Source organism: Archocentrus centrarchus, chromosome 2, assembly GCF_007364275.1.
Source record: "Archocentrus centrarchus isolate MPI-CPG fArcCen1 chromosome 2, fArcCen1, whole genome shotgun sequence".
NCBI classification, from domain to species: Eukaryota; Metazoa; Chordata; class Actinopteri; order Cichliformes; family Cichlidae; genus Archocentrus; species Archocentrus centrarchus.
In genome coordinates, this window is record NC_044347.1 from 24,355,344 (window position 1) to 24,374,683 (window position 19,340).

At 40.8% G+C, this 19,340-nt stretch overlaps 2 protein-coding genes and 2 non-coding genes across 4 annotated transcripts; 1 reads left to right on the top strand and 3 right to left on the bottom strand.

Moving 5' to 3' along the window:
- The first annotated feature begins 155 nt into the window (after positions 1-155).
- Positions 156-1,493, top strand: LOC115795667 (NAD(P)H dehydrogenase [quinone] 1-like). The gene is made up of 6 exons (XM_030751677.1): positions 156-176; positions 303-467; positions 546-676; positions 759-863; positions 932-1,033; positions 1,120-1,493. Exons 1-6 carry the CDS (start codon positions 173-175, stop codon positions 1,417-1,419), a joined length of 807 nt encoding a protein of 268 aa, XP_030607537.1. The 5' UTR covers positions 156-172; the 3' UTR covers positions 1,420-1,493.
- Positions 1,494-2,649: 1,156 nt separating this feature from the next.
- On the bottom strand, positions 2,650-3,954 carry LOC115792234 (NAD(P)H dehydrogenase [quinone] 1-like). The gene is made up of 6 exons (XM_030746697.1): positions 3,951-3,954; positions 3,660-3,824; positions 3,451-3,581; positions 3,264-3,368; positions 3,094-3,195; positions 2,650-3,007 (listed from the first exon to the last, which is right to left on the bottom strand). The coding sequence occupies exons 1-6, from the start codon at positions 3,952-3,954 to the stop codon at positions 2,708-2,710; spliced, it is 807 nt and encodes a 268-aa protein (XP_030602557.1). The 3' UTR covers positions 2,650-2,707.
- Positions 3,955-6,696: 2,742 nt separating this feature from the next.
- Positions 6,697-6,785, bottom strand: trnai-uau (transfer RNA isoleucine (anticodon UAU)). The gene is given in 2 exon segments: positions 6,697-6,732; positions 6,748-6,785. It is a non-coding gene; the product is annotated as a tRNA-Ile (tRNA).
- Positions 6,786-7,633: 848 nt separating this feature from the next.
- trnai-uau (transfer RNA isoleucine (anticodon UAU)) lies at positions 7,634-7,722 on the bottom strand. The gene is given in 2 exon segments: positions 7,634-7,669; positions 7,685-7,722. It is a non-coding gene; the product is annotated as a tRNA-Ile (tRNA).
- Between the last annotated feature and the right edge of the window lie 11,618 nt (positions 7,723-19,340).

Here is a 19,340-nt window from a genome sequence, read left to right on the forward strand (position 1 = left end):
TCCCTCCAGGCCAAATGGCTAATTGATGACCCTGATTGCTGATGGACAGCACCTGAAGGAGCCAGACCTAGAAGGTGTATAAAACAAGCATGTTCAGGCTTGATCCAGTAGCAGATTTTTCCAGTCAGCTAGTTGTAAATTTTTATCATTATTGATAGGGGCGGTCTTTGGAATGGGTAAGTATTACCACCCCACCCCCTGGTATTTATATTAAACCTTAATTGAGGTTGTAGAGAGATTATTTTAAAATGTAAGTTAAATATAACTGAGCTTGTGCTTACTGTATTTCCTTGTGTTTGCAGCCAAGAAAGTGCTGATTGTGTATGCCCATGAGAGCCCTGCTTCTTTCAATGCTGCAGTCAAAGATGCTGCTGTAGCAGCTCTGACTGCTCAGGACTGGACTGTGGAGGTGTCTGACTTGTACTCCATGAAGTTTAAAGCTGCTGCTACTGCTGAGGACATCACGGGTATACAAATATCCAGCTGGTGTAAAAGCACACTGGCTTTGATTGTGCTTCAAATGTAAACATTTGATTTTGTTGCAGGTGGAGTGAAGAATGCTGAGAACTTCTGCTACGCAGATGAGATCAAACTGGCGTGGGAGGAAGGGAGACTGGTGGATGACATCAAAAAAGAGCAGGATAAGCTCAAGGAGGCAGACCTTGTCCTCTTTCAGGTAGTGTCTGAATGGTGGGAATGTCTTGTTGTTCAGCTGAGATGTGTCCACATTACCAAAAGCTTTAATCCTGTCTTCCCAGTTCCCCTTGTACTGGTCATCTGTTCCTGCAATCATGAAGGGCTGGATGGATCGGGTGCTAGGCTTTGCCTATGCACAGGGGCGGGTCAGCGAAGGGCTCTTCAAGGTGAGGACTCTAAGATGTCTCTGTTCAAGCTAGGTTTTCCTCTTCCTCACCATCTGCTCTCTGCCCAGGACAAGAAAGCCATGCTGTCCTTCACCACTGACTGTCCTGAGTCTGTGTACAGTGCCACTGGCATTAATGGAGACATCAATGTCACACTGTGGCCACTGCAGGTGGGGTCTCCCTATAAACTGAGCCAAGCGTTAAATGATCTGACATGTCGTCTGGTAAGAATACAACTGCTCCTTTCTGTGTGCAGAAGGGGATCCTGAACTACTGTGGCTTCCAGGTTCTTGCCCCTCAGATCTTCTGGGATCCTGCTCATGTCCCTGCTGAGGCTCGTAGCTCCATGCTGGAGAGCTGGCGTACACGACTGCAAAACCTCTGTGAGGAAGTGCCGCTCTACTTTGCTCCCTTGGACTACTTTGACAAGGAGAAGGGGTTCCAGCTGAAGCCCGAGGTCCACGAGAAATATGCCAGCAGGGAGTTTGGCCTGACAGTGGGGATCCACATGGGCAAGCCACTGCCTGCCAATAGCCAGTTAAAAGCTGGGGTTTGATGGAGTGGGCCCTATGTAATGTAGTGCTGGTCTTAACCCGTCTGCTGCAATAAAAAGTCTGCTTTATTCTGACTTCACTTTGACTGATGTTGTAAATGCACCACTGTAGTTCTTGACTTTTGAACCATATACTGTAGAACATGGATCCATTGTGGGTGAAATCCATCAGGTTGGCGCAAATTCCTGGTGTGCAGCAAGTCAAAGATAATCTCCTGACTGAATCCACTGCATGGCCAGGTTATATTGAACCAAAGTTGGTGTTAATGGGGGGGGGAACAAATGCCCCTAAACAACCTGAGGTCCACTTTGTGTTATTCAAATGTTATATGAAAATACTTCAGTTTGAAGGATAAACAGGTTAACTTTGCTGTACTGTGGTGAAGTTATAGTAAAGATGTGTTGGACAAGCACACAGCAGCTGTGGTGTTCATGGTCAGTGTAGCAGAGATGAGCTTGAACTTAAAATGCTTTAACTGAATTCCACACTGTCAGTGAAGGGGATGGAAAATAGGATAACTCCTGAAATACTGGGTTACATCTTGTTGAATTCAGTGTTCAAGCTGAGTATATTTAAAATTTAAATAGAAATAAAGTTTGTATTATAAAGCACAAGGTTCAGTTAGCTTCACACAAACGTCCTCCATGAGCTACCTTATGTACATTTCAGAGCATTTTTACTATAATACACTTTGGTAAAGTTGAAGTACTGATTTAACTTAAATATACAGAAACTTAAGTACAGACATGTACTTTCCCCACCTCTGGGGAAGTAGTGGCCACTGGCAGAAAATTCATGTTGAATTTCCTCCCCTACAACAAATGAAAAGCACTTCAATGTCATGGCTAATTCTGTACATTTTCCTTAGTTTGACCAGTGCACTTGAAGCTCAGCCAGGGAGACAGCACCTTCACATGAAAGATGCAATCAAGTTGTGGGGACTAATAAATGACACCAGTGAGACCACCATAACCCCTTTGTACATGTTATCAGCTGGATCGATCAAGCTGTCACTCAATGTTGCAGCATGCTTATGTGCAGAAGTTCAGTACAACCCCACCATGCAGTGGATTCAATCAGGAGATTATCTTTGACTTGCTGCACACCAGGAATTTGCACCAACCTGATGGATTTCACCCACAATGGATCCATGTTCTACAGTATGTGGTTCAAAAGTCAAGAACTACAGTGGTGCATTTACAACATCAGTCAAAGTGAAGTCAGAATAAAGCAGACTTTATTGCAGCAGACGGGTTAAGACCAGCACTACATTACATAGGGCCCACTCCATCAAACCCCAGCTTTTAACTGGCTATTGGCAGGCAGTGGCTTGCCCATGTGGATCCCCACTGTCAGGCCAAACTCCCTGCTGGCATATTTCTCGTGGACCTCGGGCTTCAGCTGGAACCCCTTCTCCTTGTCAAAGTAGTCCAAGGGAGCAAAGTAGAGCGGCACTTCCTCACAGAGGTTTTGCAGTCGTGTACGCCAGCTCTCCAGCATGGAGCTACGAGCCTCAGCAGGGACATGAGCAGGATCCCAGAAGATCTGAGGGGCAAGAACCTGGAAGCCACAGTAGTTCAGGATCCCCTTCTGCACACAGAAAGGAGCAGTTGTATTCTTACCAGATGACATGTCAGATCATTTAACGCTTGGCTCAGTTTATAGGGAGACCCCACCTGCAGTGGCCACAGTGTGACATTGATGTCTCCATTAATGCCAGTGGCACTGTACACAGACTCAGGACAGTCAGTGGTGAAGGACAGCATGGCTTTCTTGTCCTGGGCAGAGAGCAGATGGTGAGGAAGAGGAAAACCTAGGTTGAACAGAGACATCTTAGAGTCCTCACCTTGAAGAGCCCTTCGCTGTCCCGCCCCTGTGCATAGGCAAAGCCTAGCACCCGATCCATCCAGCCCTTCATGATTGCAGGAACAGATGACCAGTACAAGGGGAACTGGGAAGACAGGATTAAAGCTTTTGGTAATGTGGACACATCTCAGCTGAACAACAAGACATTTCCACCATTCAGACACTACCTGAAAGAGGACAAGGTCTGCCTCCTTGAGCTTATCCTGCTCTTTTTTGATGTCATCCACCAGTCTCCCTTCCTCCCACGCCAGTTTGATCTCATCTGCGTAGCAGAAGTTCTCAGCATTCTTCACTCCACCTGCAACAAAATCAAATGTTTACATCTGAAGCACAATCAAAGCCAGTGTGCTTTTACACCAGCTGGATATTTGTATACCCGTGATGTCCTCAGCAGTAGCAGCAGCTTTAAACTTCATGGAGTACAAGTCAGACACCTCCACAGTCCAGTCCTGAGCAGTCAGAGCTGCTACAGCAGCATCTTTGACTGCAGCATTGAAAGAAGCAGGGCTCTCATGGGCATACACAATCAGCACTTTCTTGGCTGCAAACACAAGGAAATACAGTAAGCACAAGCTCAGTTATATTTAACTTACATTTTAAAATAATCTCTCTACAACCTCAATTAAGGTTTAATATAAATACCTGGGGGTGGGGTGGTAATACTTACCCATTCCAAAGACCACCCCTATCAATAATGATAAAAATTTACAACTAGCTGACTGGAAAAATCTGCTACTGGATCAAGCCTGAACATGCTTGTTTTATACACCTTCTAGGTCTGGCTCCTTCAGGTGCTGCCCATCAGCAATCAGGGTCATCAATTAGCCATTTGGCCTGGAGGGATTTTCTCTGATTTCTTCTCTGAGTAGCACTGAAGGTAAGTTGCAGATTTTAAACACCCAAATATCCTAAAGGAGGCAGTAATGTACCACCCTGGATGCCAGCTGTTGTTAAACACCAAAGAAGAAGAAGACACATCCATTCTACTTCAAAACAGTGTGTTTGTTTTCTGTGACAAGGCCTATGTTAGTTACTGTTTTGGTGCTTGGGTGAAAAGAAATGTGAAATAAGCATGATTTATAATTTATAACCCTAGTGTATGTTTATATGTAACACTTGGATATTTTCTCCTTCAGCATTTCAAAGTACATATTTATGTTATTTATTTATTTTTTTACATTGTAAGCTTTGACTTTAATTTTCCATTTCTGAGTTGCTCCTGATGTGTTTATCAGAGAATGATTGTGTGTGAACGAGCTGCTCAATGCTTTGTGTGCTCTAGGGTTTAATCCCGGGATCCGGGATTCCCGGGAAATGCGATCAGAACCATTTCCCGTTTCCCGGGAAACGTTAGATGGGAAACCGGGAAAAAAGTCGCGCGCGTCGATTTGACTTTCAGAAAGAAAAGAAAGCTTCAGAATGTTAAATTTAAGGAAATATTGAGAGAAGGGTTCGTTTAATGCGAAAAGCATTACTCTTCATTTCAGGCACGTTCAGCCTCCGTTTAAGGCTTCAGCCTTCATCTCAAGCGTTTTAATAGAGGTATTACACAGTTGTGCTTTTTTCCTCTTTAATTTGTTGAAATCGTAGGCAATGTGTTTACCCTAAGGTATTTTGTATTATATAATTTTATACTATTATATATTGTTATATTGCATTATATAGCCTATAAAATATGCCTGTCCTGAACAATAAAGAAATATCTGTTTAACTTCGAGTGTTTCTTTTCCTCGTTTGCAGCCGCTTACTAACAATCATGAATTAGGATACGGGCCTAATGTGTGAAGAAATTATCATGAAATAGATTGCTTTAACATATTTCGCTTTTAAAATGGAGTTGAGTAAAATGTATATTTTTTAGGCTATAAGGATTGGCCAGTTTTTCAAAAGACGATTCACAGCGAACCTACTTTAACCCTCAGACACGGTGTTATAAATTTGCTGTTGCCAGAATGGCAATGACCAAGTCATAGTGCATTACTCAAGGCCCTGTGTTATGCCATATTATAGTGCAGTACGGTAGTTCACTTTTCAATGACTATTACAGCGTTCCACTGGTGGAGATATAGCGCAACAGATGTCGCCACGACAGCGTGGCTGAGCCATTATCAATGCTGTGTGGAGATGAACCGTATTGTTTTGCACCAGCAGTTGTAAAATAGCTTGGTATAATTCCATGTACAATGGAGGAATATTCGAATTATATTTGTTAAGGGATTGTTGAGGAACGATACAACACCGCATAGCTCGAGCACTCGAATGTCGAGATGTAGGTTTTATTGCGTTAATCAAGCCGACGTTACCCCCTACTGGGCATAACAGGACATAGCTGGAAAGCTACCTCTACAATATCAGAATAGGTTAAGGCCGACACAGGCTACAGAAGGCCTAATTAAAATAAATAAATAAATAAACTTTTTCCCGGGATTCCCGGGAAATGGCTCGTTATTTCCCGGGATTTGATTCATGTCATTTTCGGGAAAAATATTAAACCCTAGTGTGCTCATATAGAGTAGAAAATCGCTATAAACAAACGAGTCAATTTACCATTTACTTTCTTGGCAGCTTCCCTCACTATTTCAGCCATACTTTCCCAGTCATCTGGTGATAGTGTGTATGATAGTATTTTGTATGGTTAGTGAGTTAGAGCCTGTCTCAACTCGTTCGTGAACTCTGTGCAACATTCTTCCGTTTTCAACTTCAACATTTAATCCTTGCCTTTACCTTAATGTGCTTCCTCTTCTTGATGTCCAGAGTCATCTAACAGACTAATATCCGATGCTGCGTAGCTCCATTCTCCCCTGACACCACCTCGCAGAGTCCTGTCTCTTTCTGACTGCACCTTCTGCATAAGATGTTCAGTAGTCCACTTGTGTGCACCTTCCTCCACTCCTTTATGTTACCCTATGTTCCTCCCTCTTCTTAAAGTAAATGTTCATCATGGCCATTTTCAACATTTTCATGAAATCCACCACCATCTGTCCTTCCACATTTTTCTCCTTAACACCATACCTACCCAACACCTCCTCATCCACCTACCTGTCAGTTGAAGCCTGCTCCAGTCACCAGTCTCTTCCCCTGGGGACACACACTACCATTTCATCCAACCTACTCCAGAACTCCTCTGTCTCTTTTTTGAGTGACCATCTGTGGTCCATACACACTGACAGCATTCAGCATCAACCTTTCTAGCTTCAAACTCATGATTCTGTCTGGCACACATACTCAAGACTACCCCTGCTCCATTTCTATTCAGTGGTAGAACAGCTTGAATCCACCCCTAATGCTTCTGGCCTTGAAAGCAGACATCTTTCACTTTTAACAGTCTTTGTTGTTAGCAGTAGGTAGCTAGAGGATATTTTTCTCATGAGCATTTACCTGTTCTCATCAGGTAAAGGTTAGACTAAAGTTTCTGCTCCAGGTGAGGTTTGAACTCACAAGCTCAGCATTGCTTAATACTGTCATATAAGTACTGCGCGCTAACCGATTACGCCACTGGAGCTTTAGAAAAAGGGGGAACTATAATAAATCAAAGAGAAAAAGTCTTTAAAAAATGTATAAAATATGTGAATTTATATTCGTATTCCAACTTTTCTTGTACTTTCCGTATCCAAAGATTTAACACAAAGTGTTGCAGTGCTGCTTTTAGGAAGATTGTACAGCCTTCTAGCTCCACAGCTATATCCCGGATGTTTTCTCATGTAGCCAGGTCTCTGTTATCATCGAGACACCGCTGTCCAACCAGTTGTTTCTGTCCCGTAATTTAATGTAATCCATTTTTTTGACAAGGGAACAGACGTTGGCAAGAAAAACACTTGGACCCGTTGGTTTGTGCAGATTGGTCTGATTGTGATGCCGGCTTGTTTGCCCCACTTCTGGCATCTTTCACAGCGCCGTTGTCACCTCCTCTCGGTTTGTATGTATTATCTACCAGAACAAGTCAAACCATTCCAGAGTCCAGCTGATCCAGTGTTGTTTCAGGCTGATAAGTTTGGTTCATGTGGAAGTACTTTTCACCAGGCAGCTGATAACTGAAGAACACCTAGTGGCTGCATCTATGCACACCACCATCTGCTGTTGCTGCTCTCCCAACATCAAGCTTTCCTCATGTGCAAGTGGAAGACCTTGCACACCAGGAAAGGTCTTTGGCAACAAAATTATTGTTAACTTACTAAACTTAGAACTGCTTGTTCGTGAAAGAATCTATGGCATGGTTGCTGGTACCAAATGGGCTGGTTGAGTATTTGACAAAGTGCTGATCTACTGGGATTTTCTTGCACAACCATCTATAGGGTGGTTTCTCATGAGCATTTACCTGTTCTCATCAGGTAAAGGTTAGACTAAAGTCTCTGCTCCAGGTGAGGTTTGAACTCACAACCTCAGCATTGCTTAATACTGTCACATAAGTACTGCGCGCTAACCGATTACGCTACTGGAGCTTTAGAAAAAGGGGGAACTATAATAAATCAAAGAGAAAAATGTTTTTGAAAAATGCATAAAATGTGTGAATTTATATTTGTATTCCAAATTTTCTTGTACTTTCCGTATCCAAAGATTTAACACAAATTGTTGTAGTGCTGCTTTTAGGAAGATTATACAGCCATCAAGCTCCACAGCAAGGTACCAGATGTTTTCTCATGTAGCCAGGTCTCTGTTATCCCATGACACCGCTGTCCGACCAGTTGTTTATGTCCTGTAATTCATTGTAATCCATCTTATTGACAAGGGAACAGATGTTCCTGCAGGACACCGGACCTTGAGAATCCCTGATCTATAGGGTGGTTTCTCATGAGCGTTTACCTTTTCTCATCAGGTAAAGGTTAGACTAAAGTTTCTGCTCCAGGTGAGGTTTGAACTCACAACCTCAGCATTGCTCTGCTTAATACTGTCATATAAGTACTGCACACTAACCCATTACACCACTGGAGGCTCAGAAGAGAGCAGGACACATAAGAAATCAAAGCGAAAAATACATTTAAGTTTTTTTGAGATATGTTCATTTAAATTTACTGGGGAAAAAAAACCATGTATAAAATGTGTGAATTTATATTAGTCTTCCAAATTTCCCTGTACTTTCCGTACCCAAAGATTTAACACAAAGTGTTGTAGTGCTGCTTTAGGCTGTCAGCTTGGGGAGCGGGGAGGCCATGGCTGAGAGGTTAAGATCATCAAGTGCTTTTCTTAGAACAGCTGTTTCTAGTTCTGTCACTTGGATCTTCTCTCCTAAATCTCAAATATTTTGTACATAAGTAATGCTCAGTAGGTTATGAATTATAAATGGTTACAGTTTTTAGATGTGTCACTTTGGAGGTCTCTAGCAGTGATATTATAATTTACTTACTAAAGTTAAAACTAAACTAACAACTGCTTGTTCATGAAATTATCTATGGCATGTTTGTTGGTGCCAGATGGGCTGGTTGAGAATTTCACAAACTGCTGATCTACTGGGATTTTCCTGCACAACCATCTATATGGTTTAAATAGAATGATCTGAAAAAAGAGAAGCTTGTGAGCAGCAGGTCTCTGGGCAAAAATGCCTTGTTGATGCCAGAGGTCAGCGTAGAGTGGCCACACTGCTTCAAGCTGATAAAAAGGCAACAGGAACTCAAATAAACACTCGTTGCAAGCAAGGTATGCTAACAGTAAACTGAAGCTACAATTTGCATGCACTCACCAAAATTGGTTTGATGAGTGAATTTCTGCTGCAATATTCAGATCAGGAGCGCAGCTATATACTTTCTGAGGTGCATGCAGACACATTTTTAGGTGCCCCCCCCTCCCCCATGTTGAAGCTTTGCCATGAAGAATATACAACATCAAATATGGCAGTTAAAGTCACACCAATCATACATGCTATTCCTGTTGCTTCTTATCTTACGTTGTGTGAATTCACAGACTCGACACCTCTCACTTCAGCGAAGTCCAGTGACTGTGTGACTTCTGTGACCTCCTCCCTTTCACTTGGATTGCCTCTTCACTGTGTGTTTGTGTGTGAGAGACACGGTGTCACTGTGAGCGACACTCACCTCAAGTCTCATCCATTCCCACCTCGACTGTCTAAACAGAGACAGGTGGGTGGGAAGAGGCAGAAACATAGGAACAAACTTCTCAGGGACAGAGTGATAGTGACTTTATTTTTGCTGGCACTACAGCCATGGATATAAACACTGCAGTTTAGAATCACCATCTGAACCATGTCGTTCTTCTATGTTAGTAATCATTAACACTTAAAAATCAGTCTGCTGCACCTTATAGCATGGCTAGTGGCTGCACACTAGGAATTTAAAATAGTTCATTAACCCTGGAAAACAAGCATGAGTTTTGCAACGCTCTCACTTTCACGTGGGTGAAAATCACCTGACGGTAGTGCTCTAGGGTTAATTCAGTTAACGACTATATTCATGCTACGAGCACCACTTATAAAACTCCATTTCATGACTTAAAACTGTCCTTCATGTATTATACACTGCTCAAAAAAATTAAAGAAATACTTTGAAACCATCAGATCTCAATGGGAACAAATCATACTGGATATCTAGGTGGGTAATGAACAGCTCCTACACCCTCTCATGTGTGACACATGTGCTCAGGGTGAACCTGCTCTCATCTGTGAAAGGCACAGAAAAGATGAGGAAGGAAAAAATGTGGCCTCCACCCTTAAAACCCGCTCTGTTTTGGAGGCTGTCTCATTGTTGCTCCTCCAGTGCAGCTGTTGTTAATTTCATTAATACCAAAGCAGCTGAAACTGAGTAACAACCCCCTCTGATACTTAACTGACCAGATCAATATCCCAGACGTTTAATTTACTAATGCTACACTCTGATTAAAAAATGCTCCTTTCATTTTTTTTTTCAGCAGTGTATTGAAAAAGCTATCCATTGCACTGCATTTACTTACATGTGGTGCAATACAGATATGCCACGTCCAGGTTAAAACAGGGGAAATATGACCCGCAGATTATGCTCACAGGAGAAGGTGATGATATCTTAGCTCAGTGCTTAGAGAGAGTCCAGTAGCTGATCAAAGCTAGTCCAGAGCCATCTGGCAACAAACAATGTAAACTGAATGGATGGTTTGAATGCTATAAAATGCATTTTTATTTATATTATAATTATGTAAATTTTAAGGCTACAATGGTGGCAACATTTTAATTGCAGCACAATTCCACGGGAAAACCTGAGATCTGCTAACAACACATGGTTATTACATGTATCATCTTGTTTAGCATGCTAAGATTTATTAATTAGCTATAAAGTAATTAATAACTACAAAAATGAAAAAAAACATTACTGATAACTGGAAAAAGAGTTATATTTTATTTATCTGTAATTTGTAGCAGCCTGTGTTTATAGCAACCAAATGGTAAACACAACATGTGACAACAAAATAGAATATGATAAAAAGAAATGTTTTTAGGTGCAATAAAGAGGAAATCTGTTTATGAAGAATAGAGCAACAGCAAAGCAGAGATGAGCAAACAACCTGGAGAGGAATAAATGGCACAGAGCGCCTATGCAACGTCTGCAGTTCACATTTAAAAATGCATTTACAGATTGAAGAAGAGCCCAGAGTCAGAGCGTGCAAAGTTTTAAAAAGCTGACCTCACAGACAGAAGAGCAGTTTTCTTAAGAACAAAGGTCAGTATTCGAGGGCTGCACGACACATGCAGGGCAACAATTAGAGTTGCACATACAAAGTCGCAAAGACATATGCATGAAATATTCATGAGGATTTAAAGGAATCAGCATTAGAAAACTGAAATGTTCTATCAAAAATAGATTAGGGTGGTCTTTGTCTGCAATATTGCCCCCATGTCAAGGAAAACACTCCAGCAGTGACCTTTACAAAATACACCATTAACCTGGAGGTTTTTAAACAAATACTGCAATACATTAGCAGCTTAGTAGAAAATAAAATGAACTACTGCTTTCAACATGCATGTAAAACAAAGTCTTCCTCTCGCTGCTGAAAATCAGTTTTTTTTTTAATAGCACCGCACGCACTGAACACTTTCTCCTTGGCCTCTTTTATCTTTTAAAAAAGAGCATAAACATACGTTTATGAAAAAAGAGATGCCTACTACATTTTAATTCTTTACACCGAGAGCTTAAAAGATTTCGTTTTAAATAGAAGGATAAAGAAAAATTATCACGCTCAAAGGAGACTGAAGCTCTCTTTACATTTGTTACAACCCTGACTCAATAGTCATAAAGGGAGTAACAACCAAATGGAATTTGCTGAAAGAACAAATTGCATCTTTAAATGAAAGGCCTGAATATATGTACGGTTAGCTGTAGCCTAAGAGTGAGAAAATAAGAGACTAAGTAATGCGAGAACCAATGAGTCCTGTTTAAAGCTAAGAAAGAAAACTTAAAAAGAGGCTGTTGCATCAAAGATTTGGAAATTAAATAAAGAACAAACGATACACTTAAATTCACCCCATTCCAACTCTGCATGTAAATAAGAACAAAACGTTTTTGTATAATTTTATTTAGTTTAGTCTTTTCTTTATTTGGCAAATTATGTAATTATATGTTTGTCAGGGGCAACATTTCACTTGGGATCAGTACAGTAATTCAACACAACACAAATATTTGACACACAGATATCTCACACTCAACATACGCACCAAAGCCTAAAATGATTTCTTCTATTTTTTTCAAATATACATATTTTTTGAACCGTGAGGCTTTTGAACCATGAGTTTAAGCATTTTGGGGTTTTTGTTCCCGAGTGAAGGGAAAGTGGAACAGGAGACTGACAAATGGATTGGTGCATCACTCATCAGCCGTGATGACACCGTACCAGTCTGTCATGGCGGAGAGAGCTGAGGGTGAAAACAGAGTCTTCGATTCACTGGTTAATCTACTTTCCTACCTTCACCTGTGGCCACGAGATCTGTTTGGTAACTGAAAGAATGAGTAAAGTCAGTAAGTAAGGCACTTTTCAAGATAAATATCACAAAGTGTTTCACAACAAAAATGCAAGGACATAAAAGTAAGTTACAAAAGCAAGATTCAAAAGATAGCTGTATTTTAGCTGCTTTTTAAAAGAGACCACTGAGTCCACGGTTCTGAAGCTCAGTGGGAGAGTCTGCAGGCCTCTGTTACAAAAGCTCTGTCTCTATTAGGTCTCAGCCTTGTATGATGCACAGCCAGCAGGGACCAGCTCGGGAGGTATGGATGTAAAAGTATGGATGTATGGATGTTTAGAATCGAACTAATATCTATGTTTTTCCATATCCATGCAGCAAAACATGGATGGATGGATGGATGGATGGAAAATATGTCCACAACAAAAACCTTTACAAAATTAATTAACACTGATGCTTAGTGGGGATCATTTCATCAACTGCTAGATTTTGTGGTACCCTAGTGGAAAACTGCACAATAAGAACAAGATCAAACTGGTGTCCTCAGTTTCCTCACTGAATCTCACCAATGATTCTAAATACAAACTGTTCAACTGTTATGTGTAACAGAGGGAACCATGAAGTACCACGCTGCCCCAACTATTAGTTAATAGGTCTTAACAATCACTGATTTCGTCATTGATCGTTTGATTTTTAAAACTGCACAGGAACCCGGGACAAATTAACCGCTAACAAGCGAACACAAGACCAGGTACGAGGTAGTGATTACTAATGAGTGGATGCAAAAACAACAAAGTGGAAAACTGCCACCCTGAGAGGACAGCCGCACTTCGTAAAGTGGGTCTTGAAATAGCTGCTGCAGCCGGATTGGAGACGGTCCAAACAATCACACAGGCAGACAGAAAGTAATGAGGACGGAGCAGCAGAAGGGCAGGGATCAAAAGAGTACTGGAAAATCGTACTCAAGTGTCGGAATCTTAACGAGTAATAATTTAATTATGTCAAATTTGAATCAGATGAAAGCAAAAAGTAGGAAAGTAGGTTGTTAATATTAAATGTTAGTTTGTTACAGTTTTAAAAGATTACGGGGAGAAGATGCAGCTTACAGTGCCTTACATTTGACAACACTGGTGTTTTTGGTTAGATTCGTGTACATTCTTGTGCAACATCACAACTGCATCTGTATGTCCAACACAACAGTAAATTCATTCTCTGTATACAAAGACTTAGCTGCCTGTGCAAAAACCCTGATACTGCAGTTATATAACAGCCTTCCACAGTAGCGTACTGTGTTAAAGTAATAAGAGTAAGTGCATTTGTTACTTCCGCCCTGCACAGAGGCAGGCTGCAGAGGGAGTGCGAGCACCAATCCTGTATAGGAGGATGCGTGCACTTATTTGCAGAGAAAAGCACTCAAAAAGGGGTTAGTCACACAAAATGAGAGAGGAAAAGCAGAGGGGCCGTAACACACTTGACTACCACTTATCATGTTGGACCAACAGCTAACACTTAGTGTGACACAGCTGCCCGCATACTTGTTGTTGTTGTTGTTTTTTTTTTAAATCCGTTTCGTGTGGAATGAAAATGTATGTGAGGCTCTTCCACTGTTTTGTTTGTTTGTTTGTGTTTTTTTGAGAAAGAATAAATGACATTACCTGCTTCTGTTTTTAAAAGCATATCGACTGAATAGAAGGCCAGAACAAATTAATCCATTCCTGAGGCACTCGGGGTCGATGGTGTGAGTTCAGTCAATTCTGCCAATTATATTTGAAAACTGGACGCTGCTGCAAATTGCATCCGGCCTCTGCACCTGTCCAATACATCGAGGCCAAGTAAGCAAAATGAGGCAATCCTACACTTTGGGGTGTCTCAGTCATTGATCTGTCTGTAATACCCCCCCCTTCCCGCCCCCTCCCTCCGTGGCCACAAGAGATTTTCAGTTTTATGGAAATTATAATGAGACATTTGCCCTCATGCAGTAATAATTGTTTAGAATGAACAGGCTAAAGTATAGATACATTTATTGTTGAATGTCACTTTGTATCAAGAACAGGTGAACACACAGAGGCATGGCTGTCTTCACCCCCCCCCCCCCCCCCCCCCCCCCCCCCCCTTTGTTCAACTCTCCAGATAAGGAAACTCTTCACTAACAACAAGCAGCTCGGCTGTCCTCGAGTCCCACTGTGGAGCCAAAACCAAATTGCAGATTTGAGCTTTTCTCCTTCTCTGCACTTTCCTTAGAAAGTCCCGGAAAAGAGCTTTTTATGCAGAGATGCATTTCATATGTCTGCCCCGAGGAGCAGGCAGCAAAGGAGCACGTACAGAGGACTCAAAAGAGAAGACATGTGGGCTCTGAATCAGAAACAGCAGTCACCTTCAAGCTGATGGGCTACCTTTAACTTTACAACTCAGCATCCAGCCACACACACACACACACACACACACACACACACACACATGCAAGGTTATAACAACAGCAAGTGCACCAGCATCTACAGTCTCAGAGCAGATGTTTCAGCTCTTGGTCTTTGTTTTTACCGTCCTACATGTGTTTGCTATTTAACCTATCCTGTATTTTGATCTACTTGTAATTATGCCCACATGCAGCACGCTCTTTTACAAAGTCACATGTAAATAAACAAATGGCTGTGACTAAAATTATTGTTATTATTATTTGATCAAGCCCTATGGAAATCCATCCTGAGCATTAAATCAGTGTTTAAATTATATATAACTGGCAGCTAGAGGTCAGAGTAAAAAGGTAAAAATAAAGCAGCATATCTTCAGTAGGCAGCGCTCTTTAACCCTGGCTTGATTCTTGACATGGCAGCAAGGGCTAACAAATTTCATGTAAAAAAAGAAAGAAAAGAAAAACACTATAATGATTATTATAGCTATAGAAAATTAGAAAAAAGTAATATGAAAAGTAAAAGTCAGTTTCATCTACAAAGGTTTATAGATGTGTTCCTTTCATTTGGCAGATTAATTACACTCAAAATAGCTCTGCATGGAAATGGCAAACAAGTCTGTAACCATAACTCTACTGTGAGCATTACTGACACAATATCAATTTTTAAATGTCACCATTATTTATAATACACGTGTATATGATACTTGTTTTGACAATAAGATTTATGGAAGCGTCACGTGAGAAAAGTGACATAAGAATCCTACACTGGTGCATAATGCAGCACATAATGTAAATTTACTATGGTGCTGCATATTAAGTAGACTCCTTTTGTGTTATTACCAAGTATAATCTGATGTCATGGGGATTGTCTGATATTCTCAAACAATTTTCAGTAACACCTAATATTAATCGCCATTTAAAAATTATAAATTGATTGTTTATTAAACTTTAATAAATTGTTATTTTTGCTGGTAACTGACACAAAAAAATGAGCATGTTTAAAAATAATTAGTAAATAATAATATTAGTATAGTTTATTAGTTTGTGTCGTAAAAATAACTTCAACTTTGACTGCTCTGACATGCAAGTGCTTTGGAAAATCTAAAATCCATCCAATAACTTTTGTAAGGCTCAGCCTGAAGATGATCTGAGTCAGTTTTGGAGAATATTTGTGATCTGTAAAAACCTTTGAAGGATTTCCATAAAAACCAATGTGGCGGAAAATTCAAGATTCCAGCGGTACCTCGATTTTGAAAATTATGGTCGCAAATGGAAGTTGCTAGGAAACAAGTGAGAATAGCAAAGAACAGGTGTTAAGATCTGCCAGCAAGTTGTTTGATAAAACACACTTTTGTTAACTGCAGTGCATGAAAACAAAACAGGACAAGAATTGCAATCTTCAAGTTCGCAGTCGTTCTATTAACACCACTGCTGAACCACTTATATGCTGTTTAAAACAAGAAATATGAACACCAATTTCAACTTTATTATATATATATTATGACTTTCTATTGCATGGCACTGAACAGGAGTGGCCCTCCAATCTCATTGTACATCCTGGATAATGACAATAAAGGGATTATTCTATCCATCTAACTAAGGTTTATAGATGAGCTACATATTATTGATTTAGCATTTACATAATTATCATATGAAACTTTACAATATCCATCCAAACTTTTGAGAAACTGCTCATTAACACACCGAACAATTTTATTTACCATAATTTTTCCTGTTAATTAATGAGGTTATTAATAACCTGAGTTTTAACCAGATTTCCTGAAACTAAGTTAGCAACTACTTTAGAATCTTGGGATACTGTATCATCATAAGTTGGTAAAGTACAAAGTTATAGTATTTGTTTCTGTCCTGCTCCTAAAATGTATCAGCTAGTATCTCTGCGGTCTTTGTGAATGCTTTGCACAAGCTGTTGCAGTCAAGTCAAGGACAGGTACAGTAATATTACAGACTTGTTTTCTTGATAGTTTCTGGGTCCTTGGAAAGTTGGGTCATATGAGAGACAAAAACTACTACTTTCTGCAATAGAAAGGAGTCCTGAATCAATTTTTTTTCAATTTAAATGTGTTCAAAAGTGGACTGAAAAATTGCTAAAGTTGCTACTCTGTGGCCTTGGCCAGTTAGCCAAAAGTACTGTAGTGCCTGATGGGGTATTGAGACAGATCTGTAGATCGGTACTATCAAGGTTAACAATATCAAGATTTCAGACTCCCAAGAGCTTTAAACCAAAACAGAGTTGCTTAAACGTGAACTCACACAGAGTCTTACCTCTCGGTTAATGGCATGAGAATGGATATAATAAATCAATCATGATGTACCCAGCCCCAAAGATCAAAGATGAGCCTCGCCCTGACATCAGTTGCTGGATGATTAGCTTGCAGCAAACTCAACCTAACCTTCCAGCAACCTGAGCTAACACGGTGATACTAAAACCTAATAGCAGTGGGGAATTTTGGAGTTGTGGAGCTTCAAAGAGGGCTGTCCCATGAGAGCTGCTCTGCTCATGTGTAAAGACTTACTTTGGTGCTCTTCTCATCAGTCAAACAAGACAAGCTGCTAGAGTGCTAATCTGCCTGATATTGGCTAACCTATGAGAGAGTTCAGGCCACACAGGGATCTCAAAAGAGGGCTAGCCCAAGAGCTCCAGCGCATAAGTAATGGCGTGCGATTAGACCTTTCGCGATAGAGGTCCTTATCATATGACCTGGCTGGGAACTCTGGAGAGAGAGTTCACCGGCTTCAAATGAACTCCTCTAATGATTCCCTCCTCGCAGCCATAATTAAACCCATTGCCCATTGTCTTGATTCATTAACTCCACAACTTGGTTTGCCAAGCTTGATCAATTACGTGACCACCTATCTCAGCCAAGCTCCTTAGTTAACACTCTCACGTAGCTTCGCCATCGTGTAAGTGACAGCACGGGAGCAAGCCTGTGTGCACGTGTGAAAGTGAGTGAGTGAGAGTGGGAGACATTATCATTCCGCACTGTGATTAGGGAAACATTAATGGATGTCTCACCAGCGACAACACTAAGATGAGGCAAGCATTTAGTCCATGTCTAGACTCAGGCAGTGTATGTGTGTGTCCCAGTGTTGTCAGCAGTAAACGTAAATCCTCTTTAAAAAAGGATGGATTTATACAACTTTGACACTAATTAATGCAGTGTTGGTAATTATTATTTTCTCTCTCTTTTTTACACAGTTGCTTTAAAGGGGTAGACAGAGTGAGGAGGGGTGAATATGATGTTGATGGTAAACAGAATAGAGTGTGGGTGGTCCATCACTATGTTGCCTGACAGATCCTATTGTACTGTACTGCAAACTCAAACACATACACACACACACACACACAACACACACGGAAAGATTTCAGACACAAACACTGCAAATGAGTGACTACAGGGCTGTGACAAAAGTACTTCCATCCATTCATCCATTCTCTTACGCTTATCTGATTCAGGGTCATAGAGGGTGGGGGGGTGGAGGGCTATTCCAGCAACCACAGGGTGAGAGGCAGGGTACACCCTGGACAGGTCACCAGCCTGTCGCAGGGCTCACACAGAGAGACAGACAACCATTCACACTCACATTCACGCCTATGGGCATTTTAGAATGGCCAATTAATCTAACCCCACTGAAAGCATGTCTTTGGACTGTGGGAGGAAACTAGCGCACCAGGAGAAAACCCACGCAGACCCGGGGAGGGAAAGGCAGAGGCCAGATGGTTGATTTGAACTCTTGAATCCTTGCTAACTACATGCCACCACTAAATGGCCAAAATCAATTATTTACATCTACTTTGAGGCAATGGAGCCCATATTAATTTAATTTTCACAGCATCAATAATGTGTCAGAATTGAACAAAACATATTCTTTAAGGCAATTTGGACATAAAACAGCAGTATTCTGGCCTTAATGGTCCATTAAGGATCATGACAGGAAAACAGGAAACACTCTCTCAATGGTACTCAGTAGAAATGATAACTAGAGAGCATGGCAGCCTAAAATCACAACCTGGGCACCTTGCAGGCATTGAGTCAACCATGAACTCCTCTGTATATCCAAATATTCTAGAGTCAAATATGTGACAGCTAAAACTCGACCAAAATTGGGTCATGGACAGGACAATGATCCCAAGCAGAGCAGCAAATTTACAACAGAGTGGCTGAAAAAGAAAAGAATCGAGGTGTAGCAATGGCCCGGTCAAAGTCCAGACCTCAACCTGATTGAAATGTCGTGGCAGGACCTAAAGAGAGCTGCCCGCAAATCTGAATGAACTGAACAATGCTGTGAAGAAGAGTGGTCCAAAACTCCTCCACAATGATGTGAGAGACCGATAAAGTTATTGCTGCTTAGGGTGGTTCTATTATTACTATTGAATAACGGGGGAACATGTAGTTTTTGACAGGACTGCATAGAGTTCTGTGAAAACTCTCCTTTTCACATGACCGTAAAACAAAGCATGTGTGAGAAATTCTACTCAGCAGAATGAAACAATTTTCCGGTTATACTCAGATTGGTTTTATTTAGCTCCATTATTGCACAGTTCAGTCTTGTGCTTCAACACTGCCACCATATTGTGATGAAGCAGTTATACAAAAACAAGGGCTATAGCCTCAGTTAAAATAATCATAATGCTGAATTTTTAACCATTTTTCAAGTAGTTTGGTATTTATTTCTGATTTTCTATTCCATGTTTGTCATTATAAATGTGCCCTTTAACCAAACAGTAACTTTATCTCTCGTTTGTAGATTGT

Coding starts and splice junctions, on each gene's coding strand:
- LOC115795667 (XM_030751677.1), top strand. Junction 677..758: donor CAGACCTTGTCCTCTTTCAG/GTAGTGTCTGAA, acceptor CTGTCTTCCCAG/TTCCCCTTGTACTGGTCATC. Junction 1,034..1,119: donor TCACACTGTGGCCACTGCAG/GTGGGGTCTCCC, acceptor TTCTGTGTGCAG/AAGGGGATCCTGAACTACTG.
- LOC115792234 (XM_030746697.1), bottom strand. Junction 3,369..3,450: donor CAGACCTTGTCCTCTTTCAG/GTAGTGTCTGAA, acceptor CTGTCTTCCCAG/TTCCCCTTGTACTGGTCATC. Junction 3,196..3,263: donor ACAGCGAAGGGCTCTTCAAG/GTGAGGACTCTA, acceptor CTCTCTGCCCAG/GACAAGAAAGCCATGCTGTC.